This window comes from Chelonia mydas, chromosome 1 (assembly GCF_015237465.2).
Source record: "Chelonia mydas isolate rCheMyd1 chromosome 1, rCheMyd1.pri.v2, whole genome shotgun sequence".
NCBI classification, from domain to species: Eukaryota; Metazoa; Chordata; order Testudines; family Cheloniidae; genus Chelonia; species Chelonia mydas.
In genome coordinates this window covers 33,850,767-33,872,740 of record NC_057849.1, presented here as the reverse complement: position 1 = coordinate 33,872,740, position 21,974 = coordinate 33,850,767, and the positions used below count along the sequence as shown (strand labels likewise).

General features: G+C 42.6%; 1 protein-coding gene across 3 annotated transcripts in view; it reads right to left on the bottom strand.

The window, feature by feature from the left end:
* Positions 1–21,974, bottom strand: part of DYNC2H1 (dynein cytoplasmic 2 heavy chain 1) — a 384,528-nt gene that overhangs the window by 157,290 nt on the left and 205,264 nt on the right. For all 3 annotated transcript variants that reach the window (XM_037889977.2, XM_043529611.1, XM_043529618.1), the window contains 3 exons: positions 19,660–19,737; positions 18,707–18,838; positions 7,230–7,302 (listed from right to left, as the gene is read on the bottom strand). In XM_037889977.2, coding sequence (XP_037745905.1) covers positions 7,230–7,302; positions 18,707–18,838; positions 19,660–19,737 — 283 coding nt within the window. The remainder of the gene's footprint in view (positions 1–7,229; positions 7,303–18,706; positions 18,839–19,659; positions 19,738–21,974) is intronic.

The following is a 21,974-nucleotide window of genomic DNA, read 5'->3' as shown; positions in this document are numbered from 1 at the left end:
AGAACTAAGTTCTGAAATTATAGTGTCAAATGGGTGTGACAAGTTGAGCTGCATAGTTCTGGAAAGAAGGCTAAGTGAATGGTCACCATGAGAAACTGGGCAACAATTTCAAACATCCAATAGAGGGTACAATTAACTATCTTCATGGTGTTATGAGGGATGGTCATAGAGTTGCAAGGGGGTACTGAGCTGGAGGTGAACTGAAGACCTTTGTATTCACCTTTGGTACCTCACAGGATTCTTGTAAGAGATTGCTTTAGAGAGAACTCAATTTGTTCCCATTCATAGCTAGTGTCATTGAAAAAGACTATATTAGTTTTTACAGGTTTCAAGAAGCGGAGAAGGACATTCCAGGAACCCAGAATCTAAGACTATCACCAGGTTAGTAAGTCTTTGCAAAAGTTTCAAGTGCTCAGTTTGCAAACGTGACAAAAATGGAAAGAAAAACTGGAATTTGGAGCCACAGTGCTGAGGGATTACATAGCCATTGTGAAGTTGTATGATGATCAGAGGAAGTACAACAGGAGCAAAAGTAGCATACGGAACCCAAAGCCCATAATACAGATCTGCCTGTGGTGTTGCAGGCTGAGGCAAGTAAAAGTTCAAAGGTCAAAAATACAGAGCCATTATCTCTGAAAAATTGTCCTGAGTAAAGAAAAAAACAGGGGAGGAGAAAAAAGTCTGACATCTAAACACAACAACATCCGGATATAATGAGCCAAATTCTCTGCAGGTGGAAATTGGTGTGGGTCCAGTGAAGTCAGTGAACAATTTTTCACAGCAGCTCTGTTTTAAAGTTCATGCAGCTAGGCCAATTTATGCCAACAGGAAGCATGGCCCAATTTTTTAAATCCCTTGTATCAGGGATCTGTGGGTAGTAATGTTAACAGTATACAACAGACTAATGCTATTTATAGTTGCAAACAGAAATAGCAGATTTAATTATATTTGTTTTAGCAAATAATTATGATTTACCTAGATGCAAGGGGACCAAATGAATTCCAATGTGGTTCAGTTTTAGGAAAGTGCCTGTGATAATGAAATCTGATGTGCTGCTTAGCATACATATTATTTTATTTCTGGATACCATTACTGCCTTCTTAAAGAAAATGAAGCTGTAGATAATTCATGTCAAGCCTTTTTAAAAATTTTATTTCCATTTTAGCCAGATTTTTTAAAACAATAAGTCACCCCGAATGTGGCCACTCTACTAGTGGTCCTGGACTATCTGTTGACTGTCAAGAAATCGGGTCTCTCTATCAGCTCGCTAAAGGTTCACTTAGCAGCAACTGTAACCTTTAACCAGCAGGTAGAAGAATAACCATTTTTTTCTCATCTGACCACAAAGAGGTTTCTCAAGGGCATAGTGAACCCCTTTACCCAACCCAGACTTCCCACTCCTCAATGGGATCTCAACCTGATGCTAAAAGGACTGACTAGACCACCATTTGAATGCATGGCCACTTCTTCATTAACTCATCTTTCAATGAAGACCATGTTCCTGATCGCCATGACCTCAGCAAGAAGGATATGGGAGAGAGAGGCCCTGATGGTGCATCCCCCCTTCACTGTGTTCTTCTCTGACAAAATCACTCTTTCACCACATCCGAAGTTCACTCCCAAGGTGACTTCCGCTTTTCATATAAATCAGCTTATTCAACTTCCAACCTTTTCCCCTAAACCTCATCAAGATAATAGGGAAACCATCCTACATATGCTCAACATGTGGGAGAGCCCTGGCATTCTATTTGGACTGAACAAGAGCTTTCAGAAAAATCTCTGAGACTTTCTTTCTGTTGCAGATAGATCAACAGTGCAGTGATTTCAGCTCAAAGGCTCTCCATATGGGTCGTGAACTGTATCAAGCTCTCTTATCAGATGCATAATGTAGCACCCCCATTTTCAATACGTACGCACTCTACAAGATTGGTTTCCTTTTCTGTCGCCTTCTCCAAGGATATCCCTATATCAGCAATCTCCAGAGCAGCTACCTGGGCATTTGTACATACCTCTGCAGAACATTATGCCATCCCGGAGAAGGCAGCTGCTGACACCAGATTCAGTGCCATTGTACAGATAGTGTTGGTACCGGAGGTGGTTGTTAGGGCCAAAAGGCTTGCACTGATGGGTTCGGAGATGCGGACCTGGCAGTGAGGTCTGCTGGTGCCAGGTGCACCAGGGTTGGTACCAGTGCCGATGGCCGTACCAACGAAGCCTTCCCCAGGGCAGATCCCTTATGTTTTTCGCGCCCCCATGGTACTGGTGCTTCTTTGCCCGGACCCATCGGATATTTGGGCAGTCCAAACTTGCTCTGTGTGCTCGGTAGTGTGCATGTCCTGGGCACCAGCTTTAGACAGCTTTGGTGCCATCACTACCGATGATACTGATGGAGCTAGACATGGGGATTCACAGACCTTTTCTTAGAGACCTTGTGTGAGTGGCTTGTCTCTCTGGGCTCACCCCCCTTCGAAGTAGAGGGTTCTGGTGAGAGTTCCCACCGGGACTCCAGGGGTTGAAGGACAAACTCCATGAGTAGGATTTTGAGTCTCTGCTCTTTGTCTTTCCTGGACCTGAGCTTCAGTTGCTGACATATGCCATACTTTTGTGGAATGCGCTTCTCTCCCAGGCAGCAAATGCACTGCAGGTGTCCTTTAGTCACTGGGATAGATTAGTTGCAACTGAGGCACTTTTTGAAGACCGGGGAGCCAGGCATACCTTTGTCCAGGGGGTTCCCCCTGACAGGTGTTGGCAGGAGGCAAGCCCTTTCTTCTTTTATTTATTTATGTATTTATTTAAAGGCAGGACCAAACAACAATACAAAGGAAGTAACAAATAAAAAAGGCTTCAATGGAAGCTAAAATTAGCAAAGGGAGTTAACCATGGACAGCTCTAGCTCAGTCTTTAGCCAGGGGCAGTTAGAAGGAACTGATGAGGGATTGCCCTGCACGCTGGGTAGCCTCTTGGGAGGAGGGGAGCAGAGCAAGCACAGGGAGGATGGACTGCTACCAAATTTCTCCAATCAGCAGCACAGGGACGCAGACACACCTACAGTGGAACACGCTTATAGGGATACTATTCAAAGAAGTTCTGCTTTTACTTCATTCACTTAAATGCAGATGGAATCTCAGCATCAGAATGCCTATCCACCGCATGATGGAACATCCCTGAAGAGTTCTGGGTTGTCAGAGTGAAGAACTGAACAGCCAAATTTGGGTTACCAGGGTGGAGGGTGGGGGCAGCAGATTAAATTTTACAGCAGTTCTCAGGCTCAGGATGGATAACATTGGGTCAAAGTCGAGGTCTGACTTTTGTCCTGGTCTCTGGTGGACATTGCTCCACTCATGCCAAGAATCACACTGGGCAGTTCTGCCAACATACATAGATACTTTCACCGGGGAGCTGGCTTCAGCTTGTCCATTCACTGTCATGATGGACACTACTTGGCCAGCAGTGACCTCTCACAGGTTAGCCTAAGGCCCTCTAATTGAAGATACTGGCATTGTTTGCTCTCTTGGAGCAGGATTTGACTGCATGACTAATCTCCACAGAGAGGAAGCAAGACAAAGAAAAACAATAATGTCATCAAAAACCCCCCAACAAATATGAGCCAGAGGCCTAAATTTCCATGCTCAGAGCACAGCTACTGTGAATAGTTGTTCACAATGGCAAAGAAGTAGCAGATGTAGGCTGCATCTGAGTTTCCAAGCTTATATGCAAGGAGCCTGGAAGGCACCATGGTCTTTGGCTTATTAGCTGTTTCTGTGACCTTTGTGGGCATGCTTAAACCCAGTCAGTCAATCTCTAAATTGGAGACTTACTTCTTATGTGTAAGAATAAGTATTAATAATAAGCTGATATTTCACATTTTGACCATGGTAAATGCTAAAAAAAAGAATGATAATTATAAATTTCTTAAAAGAATATCCTCAAAAAGAAAAGGAGGACTTGTGGCACCTTAGAGACTAACAAATTTATTTGAGCAAAAGCTTTCGTGAGCTACAGCTCACTTCATCGGATGCATGCAGTGGAAAATACAGTGGGGAGATTTATATACACAGAGAACAGGAAACAATGGGTGTTACCATACACACCGTAACGAGAGTGATCAGGTAAGGTGAGCTATTATCAGCAAGAGAACGGGTGGGAAAAAACCTTTTGTAGTGATAATCAAGGTGGGCCATTTCCAGCAGTTGACAAGAACGTCTGAGGAACAGTGGGGGGGGGGCAGGAATAAACATGGGGAAATAGTTTTACTTTGTGTAATGACACATCCACTCCCAGTCTCTATTCAAGCCTAAGTTAATTGTATCCAGTTTGCAAATTAATTCCAATTCAGCAGTCTCTCGATGGAGTCTGTTTTTGAAGTTTTTTTGTTGAAGAATTGCCACTTTTAGGTCTATAATCGAGTGACCAGAGAGATTGAAGTGTTCTCCCACTGGTTTTTGAATGTTATAATTCTTGACATCTGATTTGTGTCCATTTATTCTTTTACGTAGAGACTGTCCAGTTTGACCAATGTACATGGCAGAGGGGCATTGCTGGCACCTGATGGCATATATCACAGTGGTAGATGTGCAGGTGAACGAGCCTCTGATAGTGTGGCTGATGTGATTAGGCCCTATGATGGTGTCCCCTGAATAGATATGTGGGCACAGTTGGCAACGGGCTTTGTTGCAAGGATAGGTTCCTGGGTTAGTGGTTCTGTTGTGTGGTGTGTGGTTGCTGGTGAGTATTTGCTTTAGGTTGGGGGGCTGTCTGTAAGCAAGGACTGGCCTGTCTCCTAAGATCTGTGAGAGTGATGGGTCGTCCTTCAGGATCATCACCAAGGATCTACAACCTATCCTGAAGGACGACCCATCACTCTCACAGATCTTGGGAGACAGGCCAGTCCATGCTTACAGACAGCCCCCCAACCTGAAGCAAATACTCACCAGCAACCCCTCTGCCATGTACATTGGTCAGACTGGCCAGTCTCTACGTAAAAGAATAAATGGACACAAATCAGACGTCAAGAATTATAACATTCAAAAACCAGTTGGAGAACACTTATACTAACTATGCCAAGCTGTTCTTCATAATCTAAAAATGTTACAGGTTGAAACAAGCTGTTGTTGATGTGTATTGTCAAGGTTCCTTCCCCACTCTGAACTCTAGGGTACAGATGTGGGGACCTGCATGAAAGATCCCCTGAGCTTATTCTTACCAGTTTAGATTAAAAGCTGCCACCACCAAAGTGTTACATAAAGAACAGGGAAAGAGCCCATTTGGAAATGTCTTTCGCCCCAAAATCCCCCCAAGCCCTACACCCCCTTTCCTGGGGAAGGCTTGATAAAAATCCTCACCAATTTGCATAGGTGAACGCAGACCCAAACCCTTGGATCTTAAGAACAAGGAAAAAGCAATCAGGTTCTTAAAAGAAGAATTTTAATTAAAGAAGAAGTAAAAGAATCACCTCTGTAAAATCAGGATGGTAAATACCTTACAGGATAATCAGATTCAAAACATAGAGAATCCCTCTAGGCAAAACCTTAAGTTACAAAAAGTCACAAAAACCAGAATATGTGTTCCATTCAGCACAACTTATTTTATCAGCCATTTAAACAAAACAGAATCTAACGCATATCTAACTAGATTGCTTACTAACTCTTTACAGGAGTTCTGACCTACATTCCTGCTCTGGTCCCAGCAAAAAGCATCACACAGACAGAGAGGACCCTTCACCCCCTCCCCCCCCCCCCCCCCCCAGCTTCGAAAGTATCTTGTCTCCTCATTGGTCATCTTGGTCAAGTGCCAGTGAGGTTACCTTAGCTTCTGAACCCTTTACAGGTGAAAGCGTTTTTCCTCTGGCCAGGAGGGATTTAAAGGTGTTTACCCTTCCCTTTATATTTATGACATGTATTAATAGGCAATAGTTAGGCCTTTCACAGAAACTGAGAAAACAATGAAGGGCATTGCTGTATTTTTTAGATATGGCTCAACAGCTACTGGACTGACATTCCAAACTGCTGATTACCAGTCCATGCAAAATGCTGATCTACGAAAATGTTGGCAGCATTATTTCAGTCATGTCACGCTTCAGCCTTTGAGTCCCTTTACCAGCTCCCTTTTACCTTCACATCAGACAAAAACTCCGGTCCTTATTTCTAAATCTTTCACAATTTAGCCCCTCCCTGCTATTTATCCAGTCTCTTATCCTACCATGCCATAAACTGTTCTCTTTCCCCTACCAATAACAGCAGCCTTTTTCATCTGCTTGTCTACTTCCCTCACAAACACTTTTTTCCATGCTGCCTTCTATGTGTGGAACAACCTGCACAAATGGGTTTGCACCGCCACTGCCCTGGTGTTCATTCAAATCCCTTCTCAAGGCCTGTTAGTATTGTGACGCCCAGGTAAACTGCCTAGTGAAGTACTGCCTAGTGAAGTGAACAGCTAAGGAAGTAAATTGACTGTTAGAGATTCACTAGCAGTTCATCCTCTTTTCTTGTTAATGAAAGCTTTGAAGACTCCAAATTGTATACTTAAGATTATATGCAATTTTGTGTTCCTGCTACTGTCACCACTCCCATCTTGTGTTCTACATCACATATTGCATCTTTTCCCTATTTAGAGTGTAAGCTTACCAGGGCAAAGGGTGACTTTCACAAATATACAGTGCCTAGCATGGCAGCCTCAATAATAATGCCTCTTCTGTGTATACACCTTGACTGGTTGTCAGACTCCAAAAGCAAGTCTTGAGTGAGCAGTGCTGCAAGGCTATGAATTTGCTGAGTTTCATATGTCAGAAACAATGACTATGACATGTCTCAGATTCAGACATAACTGAGGCCTGGTCTAAACCTAAAACTTAGGTTGACCTAGCTACATCACTCAGTTTTGGAAAATTAAAGCTGCAGGAAAATACTGCAGAATAAAACTGACACAAAATCAGCTGCCTTCCCCTCCAAAGAACCTGTAGAAGTACAGTAATAGTAAAGAAGAGCAGAATAAACAAATTTAGTAATTAAATTTGTAGCTAGTGTTTTAAAAACACAGTATAAACAAAAAAGTAATTATTAGCCTTTTGTATTAAAAAAAATACGTATATACTAGAAAGAAATAAGCAAACCTAAATCCTACTGTGCTCTTAAGTTCTAAGATTTAAGACATAGATTGCAACTGTAAAATAAGAAGAGCACATATTTTATACTGCAGAAAAAAAGACATGCTACAAAACCCATCAAACTTACCTAGGGCTTTACATGCAAAAACGGCCATTGAACTCTGAAGTCTGTCTGGTCTGACAGCCTGGACCACAAGGACCTTAAGATAAAGTATATTCAGTAAGAGTCAAGTATATTAGAAGAGCAATACATAGTACCAATTCTAAACCTGAACAGCAGGCTTACAATAATAAAATAAAATAAAATCTTTTCGGGGGAGAGGGAAGATTCTTCTTAAAATAACTGCATTTTAAATGTTTTTTTCCAGAACAGGTTTATCAACTTTTGGTATATAATTATAAATCATCTAGTAAAACTATTCCAATTCAAATATAAACAGCTAACATAACTGTTCCTTTTGGGTGCAATTCATCCCTGTGTAGACAGCTGCAGAAGCACTATGGATCACCTAAATTCTCCCTTATGATGGGGTATTCACCCCACACTAGCCCAGAAAGGCTTAACAGGCTCAAGAGGGGTTAAGTAACATGTGAGGACACATCTGAGAGAGAATTAGGGTTGATAGGCAAGCTTTCATTGGAGCCCAGCTGGGCATATGCAGGTGGGGCTAGTATAAGGCCAAGAAACAAGGACAGAAGGGGCTGCAGTGTGGAAGCCTTCAGTCACTCTCTGGGCTTAGAGAGGGAAAGGAGGAAACCCAGGGAGCCAGTAGAAGCCTTGGGATCCTAGCCCTGAAGGAAGGGTTTACCGAGAAGGGTGATGGAGCAGAAGCCAGATAGAGACATGGTAGGAAAACATCCAGAGAAACGACAGCAAGCCTTGGGACAGTGCATACCTTGGTTGCTGATTTGAGGGTCCCTGGGCTGGAACCCGAAGTAGAAGGCAGGCCCAGGGTCCCTACCTGCCACTGGGTAAATGGCATTGTCTTGAATTGGAGGACTGGGAATCATACCCAATCAGCCAGTCCAATGAGATTTTTATGGAAGGGGAAAACTATAGTGAGCTGGCTAGAGGGCCAAGCCACAAAGAGGGAGCATCCTGAGTTACAAAGGAGAAGCACTGCAACTCTGGAGTGTGAACGAAACATGGGAAGGGGTGTCAGACAAGGCAGAGCTATTCCCCAGATGCAGTCATGAGGAGGTGCCCTAGTGGTGTGTAGTGAACCCCATTACACGCCTGAAAGGCTGGAACTGCTTGTCCAGTTAAGAGAGTGCATTATGTGGGTAGCTAGAGTGACAAACTCCAAGATTAGCCTTACTTTTGCTAATTTGCACATGAAATGTATTTGTCTTCTTAACTGCTAATGTTAGCATCTTGCTGCCCTTTGATTTGTTAGAGCAGAGCTCAGAATGCAGAGGTAACTCACCCTGTGCAATAACTGGATTTCTTCTACATGCGTGTTTCTAAGGGGGTGTGCTGTATCAGGTGCACGTGTCCCCCATGCCTCTGTTTGGAGATTTTTTGTAGCAGTGCCTATTCAGCCCACATATGCGCCCTACACCTCTTCATGCCCTCAGTTTCTTTTCTACTACAAAGTCCCACAGAGGAAACTCCAAAGCAGAGAGGAAACGGGGCTGGTAGTGGAGCACTCATAGGGACACATCTCAAACAACTATAGTTACTGCATAAAGTGAGTAACCTCTGTTTTTTCTTCGAGTAGTCTCCCTCTAGGTTCTCCACTTCAGGTGACTTCCAAGCAGTATTCTCAGCAGAAGGAGGTAGCTTCCGAGGCAAGTCCAGTACTGAAGCCAATACTGCAGTCCTGAGGACAATATCTGGTTTAGGAGAGTGAACTAATGCACAATGCTTGGAAAAGATATGAATTGAGGACCAAGTAGCCACCTTGCAGATCTCAACAATGGAAACGTGTTTAAGCAGTGCTACAGAGATGAACAGAGATCTCATGGAATGAGCTAACACCCTAGAAGGAGGTTGTACATCAGCAGATTCATAACAAGAAGTTATACAACTATAAATCCACCTCAGAAGTCTTTGGGTGGAGATTGCAGCCCCTTTATATTTCTCAGCAATGGAAATGAACTGGCTAGTAGACTCTGTAAATGATTTTGTTCTGTCGAAATAGAAGGCTAATGTCCTCCTGATGTCCGAAGTATGGAAAGCTGCATCCTCCCTGGTATGGTGTGGATTTGGGGGGAAAAACAGAGAGTTGAATAACTTGATTAATGTGAACTTCAGACTATACCTTGGGTAAAAATGTAGGATGCAATCATAATGAAACTTTGTCTTAGAAAAAGAACTGTAAAGGGAGGGTCCGCCATTAAAGCCCTTATTTCCCCAACTCTTCAGGCAGAAGTGATGGCCACCAAGCAGGTTTTCTCATTGATAGGTGAAGAAGTGAACAGGTGGCCATCAATTCAAAGGAAGATTTCATAAGGCACTTAAGAACAAAGTTTAAATCGCAAAGGAGCCTCAATCCTTTAATGAATCTGATCACTGTGGGGTGAACAAACACCAAAAAAACAAAAAAAAATGGAAGAATGGAAGGCCGTGAAAGCTGCCAACTGTACTCCAATTAAACTCATCTGGTAATTCTAACAGATAGTCAAGAACAGATGAGAAGGAAGAATGGATGGACAAAAGATGCCAGAGGACAAACCAGTAGTGGAATCTTCCATTTCTGAAGGTAAATGGAACAGGAAGTTTGTAATACCATGAGCCATGGAGTAACCAAGCCTTGAGGTGAAGAAATCCGAAATTCTGATGGAGAGCATGAAGTGGTGTCTTGAGAAGGGAGGTGTGGAATGGCAAGGTGAGTCCAGTAAGGGTACCAAGACTGTCTGTGCCACATTGGAGCTATTAGTATGAGCTTGGCTTTGCTTTATTTGATCTTGTACATCACTTTCAACATCAGGGATGGAGCCACAGACTGGGGCTAGGCTTCATGGGTCTTGGGTAAGCAGTTGGCAGCAGGCTGCCAAGTAGAGGGTTGGCTCCTGTGAACCCTGTGGACTTTGGTTGAGACCCGTGGGTCATGACACTGGAATTGCTTGAAGTCACTAGACAAGGAGGATGGGGGAGATATAGCCTCACCTGAGGATAATGAGGTACTGGTTTGTGGAGTAGTCTCTTTATCTGCTCTGACCTCTTGCTCCTCAAAGGTTTCCTCCTGTATCTGAGGTGGTTGAGGAGGAACAATAGGAACAGGAAACTGCCTGTCCCAACAGTCCACATGAGAAAGGCTAGGGGCTCATGACAACTGTTGTGGGTAGGCAGCCGAAGTGTCCCAATATTGACCACGAGGGTAGTGTGTGTGTGGGGGAAATGGGACCATAAGGCATTGGAGGTGACACCCATTGATGCTCACACCATGGAGGAGGAGCACAAATATGTGTGACTTGTGAGAAGTCCTTCTCTCTGTAGGAATCAGTAGGGAGCCATTATAATGATAGGTAGGGGAACCTTGGATTGAGATATGCGAGCCAGATGAGTTATCCTTTTCAATCTCCAGAGAGGGAGTCCTACCTGGCTTCAAAAGTGCTGGGGAATCAAGCCGTACTGGAAAGATCTATAGTTCCAGCAACCATGACAATCTTGGTATTGAGAGGCACTCAATACTTTTAGAAGGGGAGACTCTGGTTCACTGGAGACATACAGATCTTTTGGAGCATCTAAATTCCTGCGGTTCCTGATGAGTCAAAGAAGACAGAAAGGAATCTGTTTCACTGAGTCCCTTCTGGACTTTGGTACTGATGATGCAGACTGCCTTGAAGAGGGTCTAGTATGGAATGCTTAGATTTCTATGATACTGAGAGAGTCATATGTCTCAGTACAAAGGGTTGTATAAGTTGGTACGGCCTTGCTCATAATGGGGTGTTTTTCCTTGCGGCCTCGATCATGCTCAGACAGAATCAACGGTGGTTTAGGCACCAAAGTATGCTTGGAGTTGTGGCTCCTAGATAAACTCAGGATTTTGGATGCAGTCTTGGTACCAGAGGAACCTGGAGCCCCACTGATACCCGACAAGGGACCCGAGAGCTCAGAAATGGTCAGTTTTAGTGGAGACTGAGACTTCTTCAAAACAGGCTCTCTGTAAGGAGAAGTAGAACTTCTGTTCTTAGAAACCATCCCAGTACCTTCTGATGATTAATCCTATGAAGGTCTGGGAGAATGTGGTGCCAACGTCAGCTCCCAGATTGCTGCACTGGGCAGCACAGTATGGGGAGGAGGTGAGCAGCCCTCATAGATTCATAGAATATCAGAGTTGGAAGGGACCTCAGGAGGTCATCTAGTCCAACCCCCTGCTCAAAGCAGGACCAATCCCCAATTTTGCCCCAGAACCCTAAATGGCCCTCTCAAGGATTGAACTCACAACCCTGCGTTTAGCAGGCCAATGCTCAAACCACTGAGCTATCCCTCCCCCAGTGTTGAAAGAACAGGTTAAAGACTATTTAGAAAAGCTGGACATGCACAAGTCCATGGGGCCGGATGCAATGCATCCAAGGGTGCTGAGGAAGTTTGGCTGATGTGATCACAGAGCCATTGGCCATTACCTTTGAAAACTCATGGCAATCGGGGAAGGTCCAGAATGATTGGAAAAAGGCAAATATAGTGCCCATATTTTAAAAAGGGAAGAAGGAGAATCCGGGGAATTACAGACTGGTCAGCCTCACCTCAGTCTCCAGAAAAGTCATGGAGCAGGTCCTCAAAGTATCCATTTTGACGCACTTGGAGGAGAGGAAGGTGATCAGGAACAGTTAACATGGATTCACCAAGGGCAAGTCATGCCTGACCAACCTGATTGACTGCTATGATGAGATAACTAGCTCTGTGGATATGGGGAAAGCGGTGGACGTGATATACCTTGACTTTAGCAAAGCTTTTGATACAGTCTCCTACAGTATTCTTGACAGAAAGTTAAAGAAGTATGGATAGGATGAATGGACTATAAGGTGGATAAAAAAGTGGCTAGATCGTCGCTCTCAACGGGTAGTGATCAACAGCTCGATGCCAGTGCCCCAGTGGTTGGTCCTGGGGCGGGTTTTGTTCAACATCTTTATTAATGATCTGGATGATGGGATGGACTGCACCGTCAGCAAGTTCACGGATGACACTAAGCAGGGGGAGAAGTAGATCTGCTGGAGGGTAGGGACAGGGTCCAGAGTGACCTAAACAAATTGGAGGATTGGGCCAAAAGAAATTGGATGAGGTTCAACAAGGACAAGTGCAGAGTCCTGCACTTAGGATGGAATCCCATGCACTGCTACAGGCTGGGAACAACTGGCTAAGTGGCAATTCTGCAGAAAAGGACCTGGGGATTACAGTGGACGAGAAGCTGGATATGAGTCAACAGTGTGCTCCTGTTGCCCAGAAGGCTAATGGCACATTGGGCTGAATTAGTAAAACCACTGCCAGAAGATTGAGGGAAGTGATTATTCCCCTCTGTTTGGCACTGGTGAGGCGACATCTGGAGTATTGTGTCCATTTTTGCGCCCCCCCCCCCCAACTACAGAAAGGACGTGGACAAATTGGAGAGAGTCCAGCAGAAGGCAATGAAAATGATTAGGAGGCTGGGACACATGAATTAGGAGGAGAGGCTGAGGGAACTGGGCTTATTTAGTATGCAGAAGAGAAAAGTGAGGGGGGATTTGATAGCGGTCTTCAACTATCTGAAGGGGGGTTACAAAGAGGATGGAGCTAGGCTGTTCTCAGTGGTGGCAAATGATAGAACAAGAAGGAATGGTATCAAGTTGCAGTGGGGGAGCTCAAGGTTGGATATTAGGAAAAACTATTTCACTAGGATGGTGGTGAAGCACTGGAATGGGTTACCTAGGGACGTGGTGGAATCTCCATCCTTAGAGGTTTTAAAGGGATGGCTTGACAAAGCCCTGGCTGGGATGATTTAGTTGGGATTGGTCCTGCTTTGAGCAGGGGGTTGGACTAGATGACCTCCTGAGGTCTCTTCCAACCCTACAGTGGACAAGGCATTAAACTCACTTGGCAGCTGATGTTCCCTGGCCTGGATCCAAGGCAAGTCAAAGAGAACGCTCCATCATGAGGAGTTTCAGTCTGATCTCTTGATTTTTCCTGGCCCTGCTCTTGAGAGCTGCATACAAATTACATTTTTGAGGAATGTTTGTGTGTGTGAAGGAGTTTACCAACTCTGCACTGATTAAAGAGTTGCTCTAGGCCCAAGAAACCACACCCCTTCACCTCTGCTGGGCATGCTCCAAGCTGAGGGAGCATTTTAAAGGGAGTGACTCAGCTCAGTCTGGGCCGAGTGTGGAGGAGAGCAGTCAGGTGCAGCAGCTTCCTGTCAGAAAGTCGTCAAAGCTCCACATTGCCAGGACAGAGCCTCATAGCCAAGCCAATCCAAGGAAGTCCAATAACTGTGGGAGCTGAGGGTGACAATTCACTGGGGCCAGCGGAAGAGATTCCGGAGACAGATCAGAGGGGAATGCAACAGACACCCCAAATCCAACTCTATGACGCTGGAGGGACTGAAACAAGGGAAGGAAGTGACCCAGGGAGCATGATTAGGGGTATCAGGCCTGAGCTCTGTGTGAGAGCCACTGTTTCAAAGGACCCTGGACTGGAACCCAGTGGAGTAGGGTGAGTCCAGGTTCCCCTATCATCCTCCCACTCTCAGCACTATCCTGAATCATAGCCACTCAGCAAGGTGGTCTTTGGACTCTCGCCAGTGGGCAACCCTACCCTGAATCATAACTACCGGGTAAATCAACACTTGGACTCTCGCCATTAGGTGTTACGCCCCAGAGTATTGCCATTAGGCAGTACTGCCAGCTTGGACCACACAGCCGACTCCCATCAGCGTGTGTCCCAGACAGCTAATACAGCTAAATACACATAAAGGAATGCTTGAATCCCAGTTATGCTGGCATACCCCTGCAAGGGAGAAAAACAGCACCCTCTGGAGGGAAGTTAGGAAAAAGGGGGAAAAGAAGGAAAAGAAAAGAAAAATATCAAAACACTATACTGAACTAAACTACACACTAATAAACAACTAAACTAAACTAGAAGGCAAATTAACAGTCAAGCGGACATGGTAGATACTCTGTCTGAAGCCAAGGCAGCTGAGAAGGAACTGAGGGAAGGTCGCCCACGTAACAATATATATCCTTGGCACAGGGCATGAGGAGGTGTAGGGTGCAGGCCAAATGGGCATACTACCAAAAATCTCCAATCAAAGTTACATAGGGTGCATGCACACCTGAAATGGATACAGGGACTCTTGAATTGGAGCATCCACAGGGACTTTACTTGAAGAACTATGTGTTTGTCATGAAAAACAAACCAATATGATAACTGTATACCATCTTTTCCTGCAGCTGGAGTTTAGTGGAGCACACCTCCTCTGTTGGGTGAATTTTTAACAGACATAAAGCTATGTATGTTAGTCAGCACTGACTTTGTACGTGTTATACTAATGTGCCTGTTCTCAATGTGTTTTTATACTAAAATAATCAATTTTGAAAGCATCTCTGCTTGGTTTAAGATAAATAGCACCTGTAATCTCTTTATTCTGAGATACTTCAACTATGAACCTCTACATTACACAAATGTTTTTATTACCAAAAATACCAAAAACCAACCCTATAAAGCACATATAGTTGATTCACCCAGTCCCCTTGTCTTTCACAGTTAGGCTGTGATGCATATCAATTCAGTCCAAACCAACAAAGGTGTTTTAAGTTCCTAACTTCCAATGAAATCAATGGAATCAAGGCTCTGTTTATTCTCCAACACAAAACAAAAGGAAATGTAGAATAATAACAAAAGCAATAGCCTTGTTCTTGGCTGAGATTGTGGAGCCCTCTGGCCTTTGGTAACTAACTTCTCTGGACCTCACTGGCCTAGGGAGGCCCATGGGACCTCCTTGCAGCCTTCTCCTTGTCTCTGTCTCCTCCTACTCACCCCTGCCTCCCTCCAGGGGAGCTGGGACCCTCGTTTATATCTTCCAATTAGGAATCAGGCCCAATCACTGGGAGATGTTCAGCTGATTCCCTCCAGAACAAGGACAGCTGTTCATTGGAGCCCCTGGCCTTTAAAGGGCCAGTCCTCACTGTTACAGTTACATGTACCCCAGGAATTCCCAAACTGTGGTATGTGGGGTACATGAGACATCTCGGGGCGGGGGGGAGGACTTGGGAGAAATTGTGCAATGGTGGATTTTATTTATTAATCATTGCATTTATTGCATTTTCATAATAGGCTGTTCAGACAACGCTTTAAAACTGTGGGAATTTGTTATATAAAATATGCTAGTTAATTTACTTCATGATGTATCAATGAGAACTGAGATACACAGAGACGCTGACGTACAGAGCCCTCAACTCCAATCACTGTACAGCACAGGTTCAGTTGCCCAGCAACTGTCCAGTTTAGTTGAGCTCAGAACTTAGTCAGGGTTTTGGGTTTGTTTTTTTTTCCAGTTGCACTATAACTATATTTGTACATAACAGTGAAATATAGACAGATGGCTAAAGACTGGCAGTATTAAGAAGAACACACAAAGTATCAGTGATGAGAAGAGTAGGGATACACAGGCAACTGGTAAATCTGGAAGGGGGTAAGCAGGCAGCTGGCCGATCTGGAAGGGGGTACATAATAAGAAAAGTTTGAGAACCTCTGCCCTAAGGGTGTATCTACACTGCAATTAGACACCTGCAGCTAGACCATGCCAGCTGTCTCAGGCTCATGGGGCTCAAGCTAAAGGGCTGTTTAATTGAGGTGAGAGGGTCCCAGAGCTCAGGCTGCAGCCCAAGCCTGAATATGTATACCACCATTGAACATCCCCTTAGCCTGAGCCCCATGAGCCTGAGTCAGCTGGCACAGGCCAGCTGCAGGTGTCTAACTGCAGTACAGACATACCCTAAGAAGGGTACACTACTTCTTAAAGGGTACATCATGCAAGAAGCTAACCTCTGAGTGGGGCTTAAATAATTCTGTGCACATGGTTCCTCCCATCACTGTTGGGATACATTTTCACTACGTTCTAAAAGACAAAGATACCCTTTACACTCATCATACTGGTGTTTGAGGGTTTTTTTTCCCTTTAGGTTTTTTTTTTTTAATCCTCTAGGAACTGTGATGAAAACACAATGGCAACATATGAAGTATTGTTCTGCATTTTATAGAATGAAGCATGTTACTCAGATAAGAGCTTCTGTAAAATGGTTTGTTTATAGTTTACTCCTAATTTCTGTGAATGCTGTTAAAAAAGTTCCCTTCTTTTTCTCTCTCTTTTTTTTTTTTTGTGCTAGATACCTGGTGGCTGTTTTTTTAAAGATGAATTCATTGAGATACTTAGGGAAAGCTAAGTGATTTATGTGCTCTGGCAGTAATTGCAGGATGTTTAATTTGTCAGAAGTACCCAACCATGGTTTTGAGAAGTGAGAGGCCTTTGTCATTCCTGCTAATCGAGTTTCTGTTGTTTACTGTGCATAGCAACATCTGGTGGCAGCACAACTTAGAGGAATTGGAAGTAGAAAATCCATTGTAATCAAGTTTTCTGTTTTCATTTGTGTTATATGCAGTCTGTATATTTCTAAGGCACACAAGATTCCCTACGTGCAGACTTCTGTACCCCGGTCTCGGTGGGAGGGATGGTCTTGGCTCTTAAAAATATTCTCAGCATACTTTACACAGAGAAGTCGTGCACACTAGTGTACTGGCAAGCTCCCCAGGGCAAAAGCCATGTCCTTCTATATGTCTGTATAACATTTACCACAATGTGGCCCTAATATCTATTTGAGTCTCCACCTCCAGACACTACCACAATACAAATAACATGGGAACCAATAGGCAGCCAAGTAGGTTTTGTATATTTGGGGAATCATAGCAATGGCTGAGCTGTTGAATGTGTTCTGTATGGTTCTTTGCAGAGGGTTACAGCTGACTGTGCTCTCCACAATGGCTAACTTTGCCTAAGGAGTTATCATAGATTGGGAAGTGGTGTACCTTTCTTTAGGCTAAAATGGTTGCTAAGCCCCTTATTTTCATGCTAGGATCAAACATAACTATCTGACTCCTTATCCCTCTCCAAGTCCACTTCAACTCCATCTACCAGAATGTTTACTTTGGGCACTTGTCACCCTTCGTATGTGTTCAGAATCTCACTGGCAGTGCTCAGCATCTCACTGCATTGAGCTCTGCGGTTTTAAAACATTAAACCTTCAGACCTAAGCTACAAAAAATATTTCAAAAACACAATGCAGAGGGGGTGGGGAGAGATAATGAAAAGGGGCAGGAGGACCTTCTATAGGGCAGGAGGCATTTATCATATAACTGTACACCTACGAGAATAGAGCCATTGCAAAGTATGAAAATAAATAATATACACTGCTAACAAACACTTTAGCAAAGCTTTGCTCAGCTGCTACCTAGTAATCTAGAAGTGCACACTTTATTAATGATGTTGATAGGCACCATCTTACTTTTGCCAGATGATATCTGTTATTGTAATTCTAGAAGTGAATGATTTCCTCTCCCCTCACCCTTTAAAAATCTTTGGAAATTAAACGCAACTTCCCACCAAAAAAAAAACCACCCACCCTATTTCAATATAATATTAACACTGTACATTAAACATTTAAAAGTATAGAAAAGCAAAAATCAAAGTAAAAATTAATGCAACATTAACTCTGTCTTCTGTATGTACATTATAATATGATCATATGTTATTGTAGATACATAAAAAACTCTATATAAGGTTGTAGAAAAAAAATCCTATTTTATCATCTGAAAACTAATAATGACAGCAACATTATAATATTTAGCACTTACAAGGATTTTTTTTATCATACTTTAAAGAACTTTTGCAGGTGAAAAAGTATCACTAGCTCCATTTTACAAAGAGGAAGACTTGAAGGGTAGACAGTTAAGAGACAGATGACATTGTGAGTCAATGACAGAGTTGGGACTAGAACCCAGTTCTCTTGACTGTGAATTCCACGCTCCTATTCACTGGTTTGAATTGCCTGCCTAATGTGAATTCAAACTACATAAATAAAGATTATTGTGCAAAAATGGGCAGAATTCGTGTTGCATGTTCAATCTTAACTGTTGCATTTCCTAACCTTTCAGTACTTAACTTGCAATCTTAATGTTGCATGAATGTTGGAGGTTTTACATTTAATGTAGGGGTAATTTAATGATATCCGGCTTGATAGGCTGATAAATACTGCAATAAGGCACCAGTGACAAGGAAAGGAGAGTATCACCTGTCTGGAAAATGAAACTTATACATTTTAATGAACAATCTCCTATCCTAAAGCAGATGCTCAGTTTGAGTACCAACCCACCACCATATACATTAAAGACCTTGGTACAATGGTAATGGACATTAAAAATAAATAAATAAATAAATAAATAAAAAATAAATGGCCATTAAAATAAATAAATAAAATTTAATTAGCTAATCAGGATCCCGTTGAAGACAACATAATTTTAGTCAATGATTATTGTTAAACAAGGATTGAAGCCTAATCTCTTAATCATGAAGTAAAATTGAGTTTCAACACTAAGAGAAGTATTTTCAAAATAATTCAGTATTAAAATATTACCTGTTGAAATAGGGAAATATTCTTTGCAACAATGGATGGAAAATCTTGTTCACACGTAGAGCTCTGAGAGAAAGTACGCCACAGATCTGCATCTTCAAAGCAGAGTGTCTGATATAGAGCTGGGAGAGAGATCTACAAAGCAAATAGTGCATATTTAACAGTAAAAAAAAAAAAGCAAAAAATAAAAGCAACAATTTATAGCCAGCCTGACACATTCTCGGTATTATTTTTATTCTCTCTTTTTAAAAATACTTTTGGTTCCTTTCCCTTCCTCCATCCCACCTCAGTCCTTTCCATCACCCATGGCTAATTTATTTCACTCAATGAATCAACTGTTCTCTGTCCCAAATGCTCCCATACCTACCCCCAATTGCTTTTGGTCCCTACGGAAGGGAGGAAGTGAAAAATAACCAACATTGAAGTATCACAGTTCTAGTCCTCTGAAGCTTGTTAATTTATCTCTCTCATGAACTCTCAGCCCTTCCCTTCTTGCTGGTGAGCTTTATGCAGTAGGAGAGTAGCCCTAGATCAGCACTTCAGAGATTGTTACTTTTATTTCACTCCTTTCAGCAGGGGAACATAGACTGTCGTAAGAGAAATCAGTCCAAGAAAATGTTGGGACTTCAAATTAATATGAAGCTACCCAATCTGACTACTAGGGACCTCAAACAGGCCTCAAATGTGTGCATGGAAATTTAATCTAGCTACCCAATTTATGCATGCAAAATTGTAGATACTAATTTTTAGGCTACTTATGAAAATACAGTCTTGCATTCTAGAAATGTGTATGTCAAAATGCTAAGTAATTTTTCTACTTCTAATTTTGAATACAGTTTAAAATAACTAAAACTGCAGTTAAGTTGGAAACTATTTAGTATATTTTCAAGTCCATATTAATACTTCCGAATAAATCAAGACCATTTCAAAATGATTTTAAATCACATAGACAATACCTTCAGAGATGCTACTGCCCAAGTTCGTTCCTGTTCTATCCAAGATGGAATTTGGTCACGGATACCTCTTTGTGAATCCTTATAAAACAAAGTAAGCTATATATTTGTAAAATTCAAACCTACAAGTTGTTTAATAACTAAAGTTTCAAAATGAAAACAGATATGAAAACACTGGCAACATCCTTTACAAGAATTTTGTAATGGTGTTCTATTGATAAATTTATCAATAGTGTAGCAATGTTTGTTTATTATTTCTATTTTACAAAGTTATTACATTTTGCTTATACAAGAGGCACCTCAGACTTGACTAGATTTAGTCCTCCCCCTTCCATCTTCACAGCAGATGAGTACTTCTAAAAAATTGAAATCTAGATACTTTATTAATACATTAAAATAAACTTTACAATAATGTTTTATTGTCTTGTTAAAGCACATTCATGATACACATGGACTCTTAGGAGGCCACTGTAGAAGAACACACAGGATTTATCTCAATTTAGGGCAGACTGCAGGAGATGTCATACTGAGAAAGGAAACAATCTAGTCAGAAATGTTCCAGTCTGGATCTTGACCTTTCTCTAAGACATCTGGTGTATACAAAGCAGAAAAAAAAAAAGATGATATGGAAGGAAAAGCAAGTAATATTCAGGAACAAGATTTCTAAAATGTTGTATAGTTGACCATGTAATGGGACACCATTACATGATCATGTAATGATATGACCCCCATATCGATCAGGAGAAGGATAACAAGTGCCTCCGTGCTCAACTCTGCTCCGTGCTCAACACTTGCAGAGCCTACTCCAGCTGGAGGAAGCAAGCTTTAAAAGAAGTTGCTTGTCACAGGAAGGCATGGCAACTAGGAAGAAAGCTGCTGAGCCTCAGGAATAGCTGGTCCTTGCTACAGAATGACAGAGAGGAAAACAGTTGGCAAGCCTCTGCTGCCCACGAGACCTTTATAAGGTACCTTATAGAACGTCCCCTTAAACGGGAGGAGGACCAGAAAGGGTGGAATAAAGCTCCCAAAGAGGGAAAGGACTCTTAAAGGGGAAGAGACTCCAAAGCTGCATGAGTATGATCCAGATAAAGACCCAGCCTATCACAGAACACCATTTGGAGCAATTAGCTGCCGAAGGAATTTTTCCCCTCAGAGGAAAGAAGGTCTGACTGTAGTACTCAATAAAAGTGTTGATGGATGGCAGTGTTACATATTTCCTCTGAGGTGACTCACACTTCTTTCTGCTCACCATAGCACCACAGTGTGTGCTGAATGGATTCTGCTCCCTTTTTGGACTAGTTTCTGTGCAACCATGTAAACTTCAGTACTTCACAGCATGATCCACCTGGCTATTAAGTATTTAGAAGCTTGCAGACCTAAGCACTTTTAGCGAAAGGAAATAAATAAAGGTGACGTTTAAGTAAATTCCATCTTAATGTCTATTTCCACATCCAGGAAGATGAGCTTCCTTTGGGCAAACCAAGGAGAACAGCGTTTTATCCTTGTGACAGATGATTCTGAATTTGGAAGAATCTTCTCTTCATGGGCCAGTGTGTATTAAGAGCATACATTTTGGAGATATTTCTGGCTGTTGTGCTTGTAACCAGGAAGCATGGCATATAGAAGCCATTAGTTTGAAATATTTGGTTCTGACAGACTTTAGCCCCCTGGACAGATCCCAGATAGGGAAGACAGGATTTTGGTTTGGACAAATGCTGCACAAGGACATTTATTATTCTTGGATGATCTACCAGAGATTTAGATGAGCCCTTGTGTAATATGCTATTTAGAGTTGGGTCATCAGCAATGATGGTGGGAGGTCTCAGATTAGGTCATTCTGTAAAATTCCAGAAGAGCTATAATGCTTGTTTTCTTGGGCTTGACTATCTTGACACCAACAGGAGAACACTGTCCAAATTCTTGCACAGGCCAATGGATAGACAAATGGATTCTTGCACAGGCCAATGGATAGAAACTCTTTGGAGTTTCTATGAAGCTATGAAACACCATTATTTTGGAGGAATCGATTATCTTGTTTAGTATCCGTCATTACATAGCCATTATGTCACTCAGTCTGGATTAGGATGCAGTAGCAGGCTATAACATAGCAGATGGAGTGGAGACCCTTTATGACATCTTCACTAGGTCCAAGTACCGTGGACTTCTTGGCTGATTTTAGAGCAACAATTGCAGTTTCCCCCCATTTTTTAAAACTTCTGTAAGACTCGTCCTAGTAGTAAAAGGGGGGGAAGCATAGACAAGCAAATTCAGCTGTTAGTGAATGTTACTGTATGTTTCCAGTCATCTTGGGTGAAGAA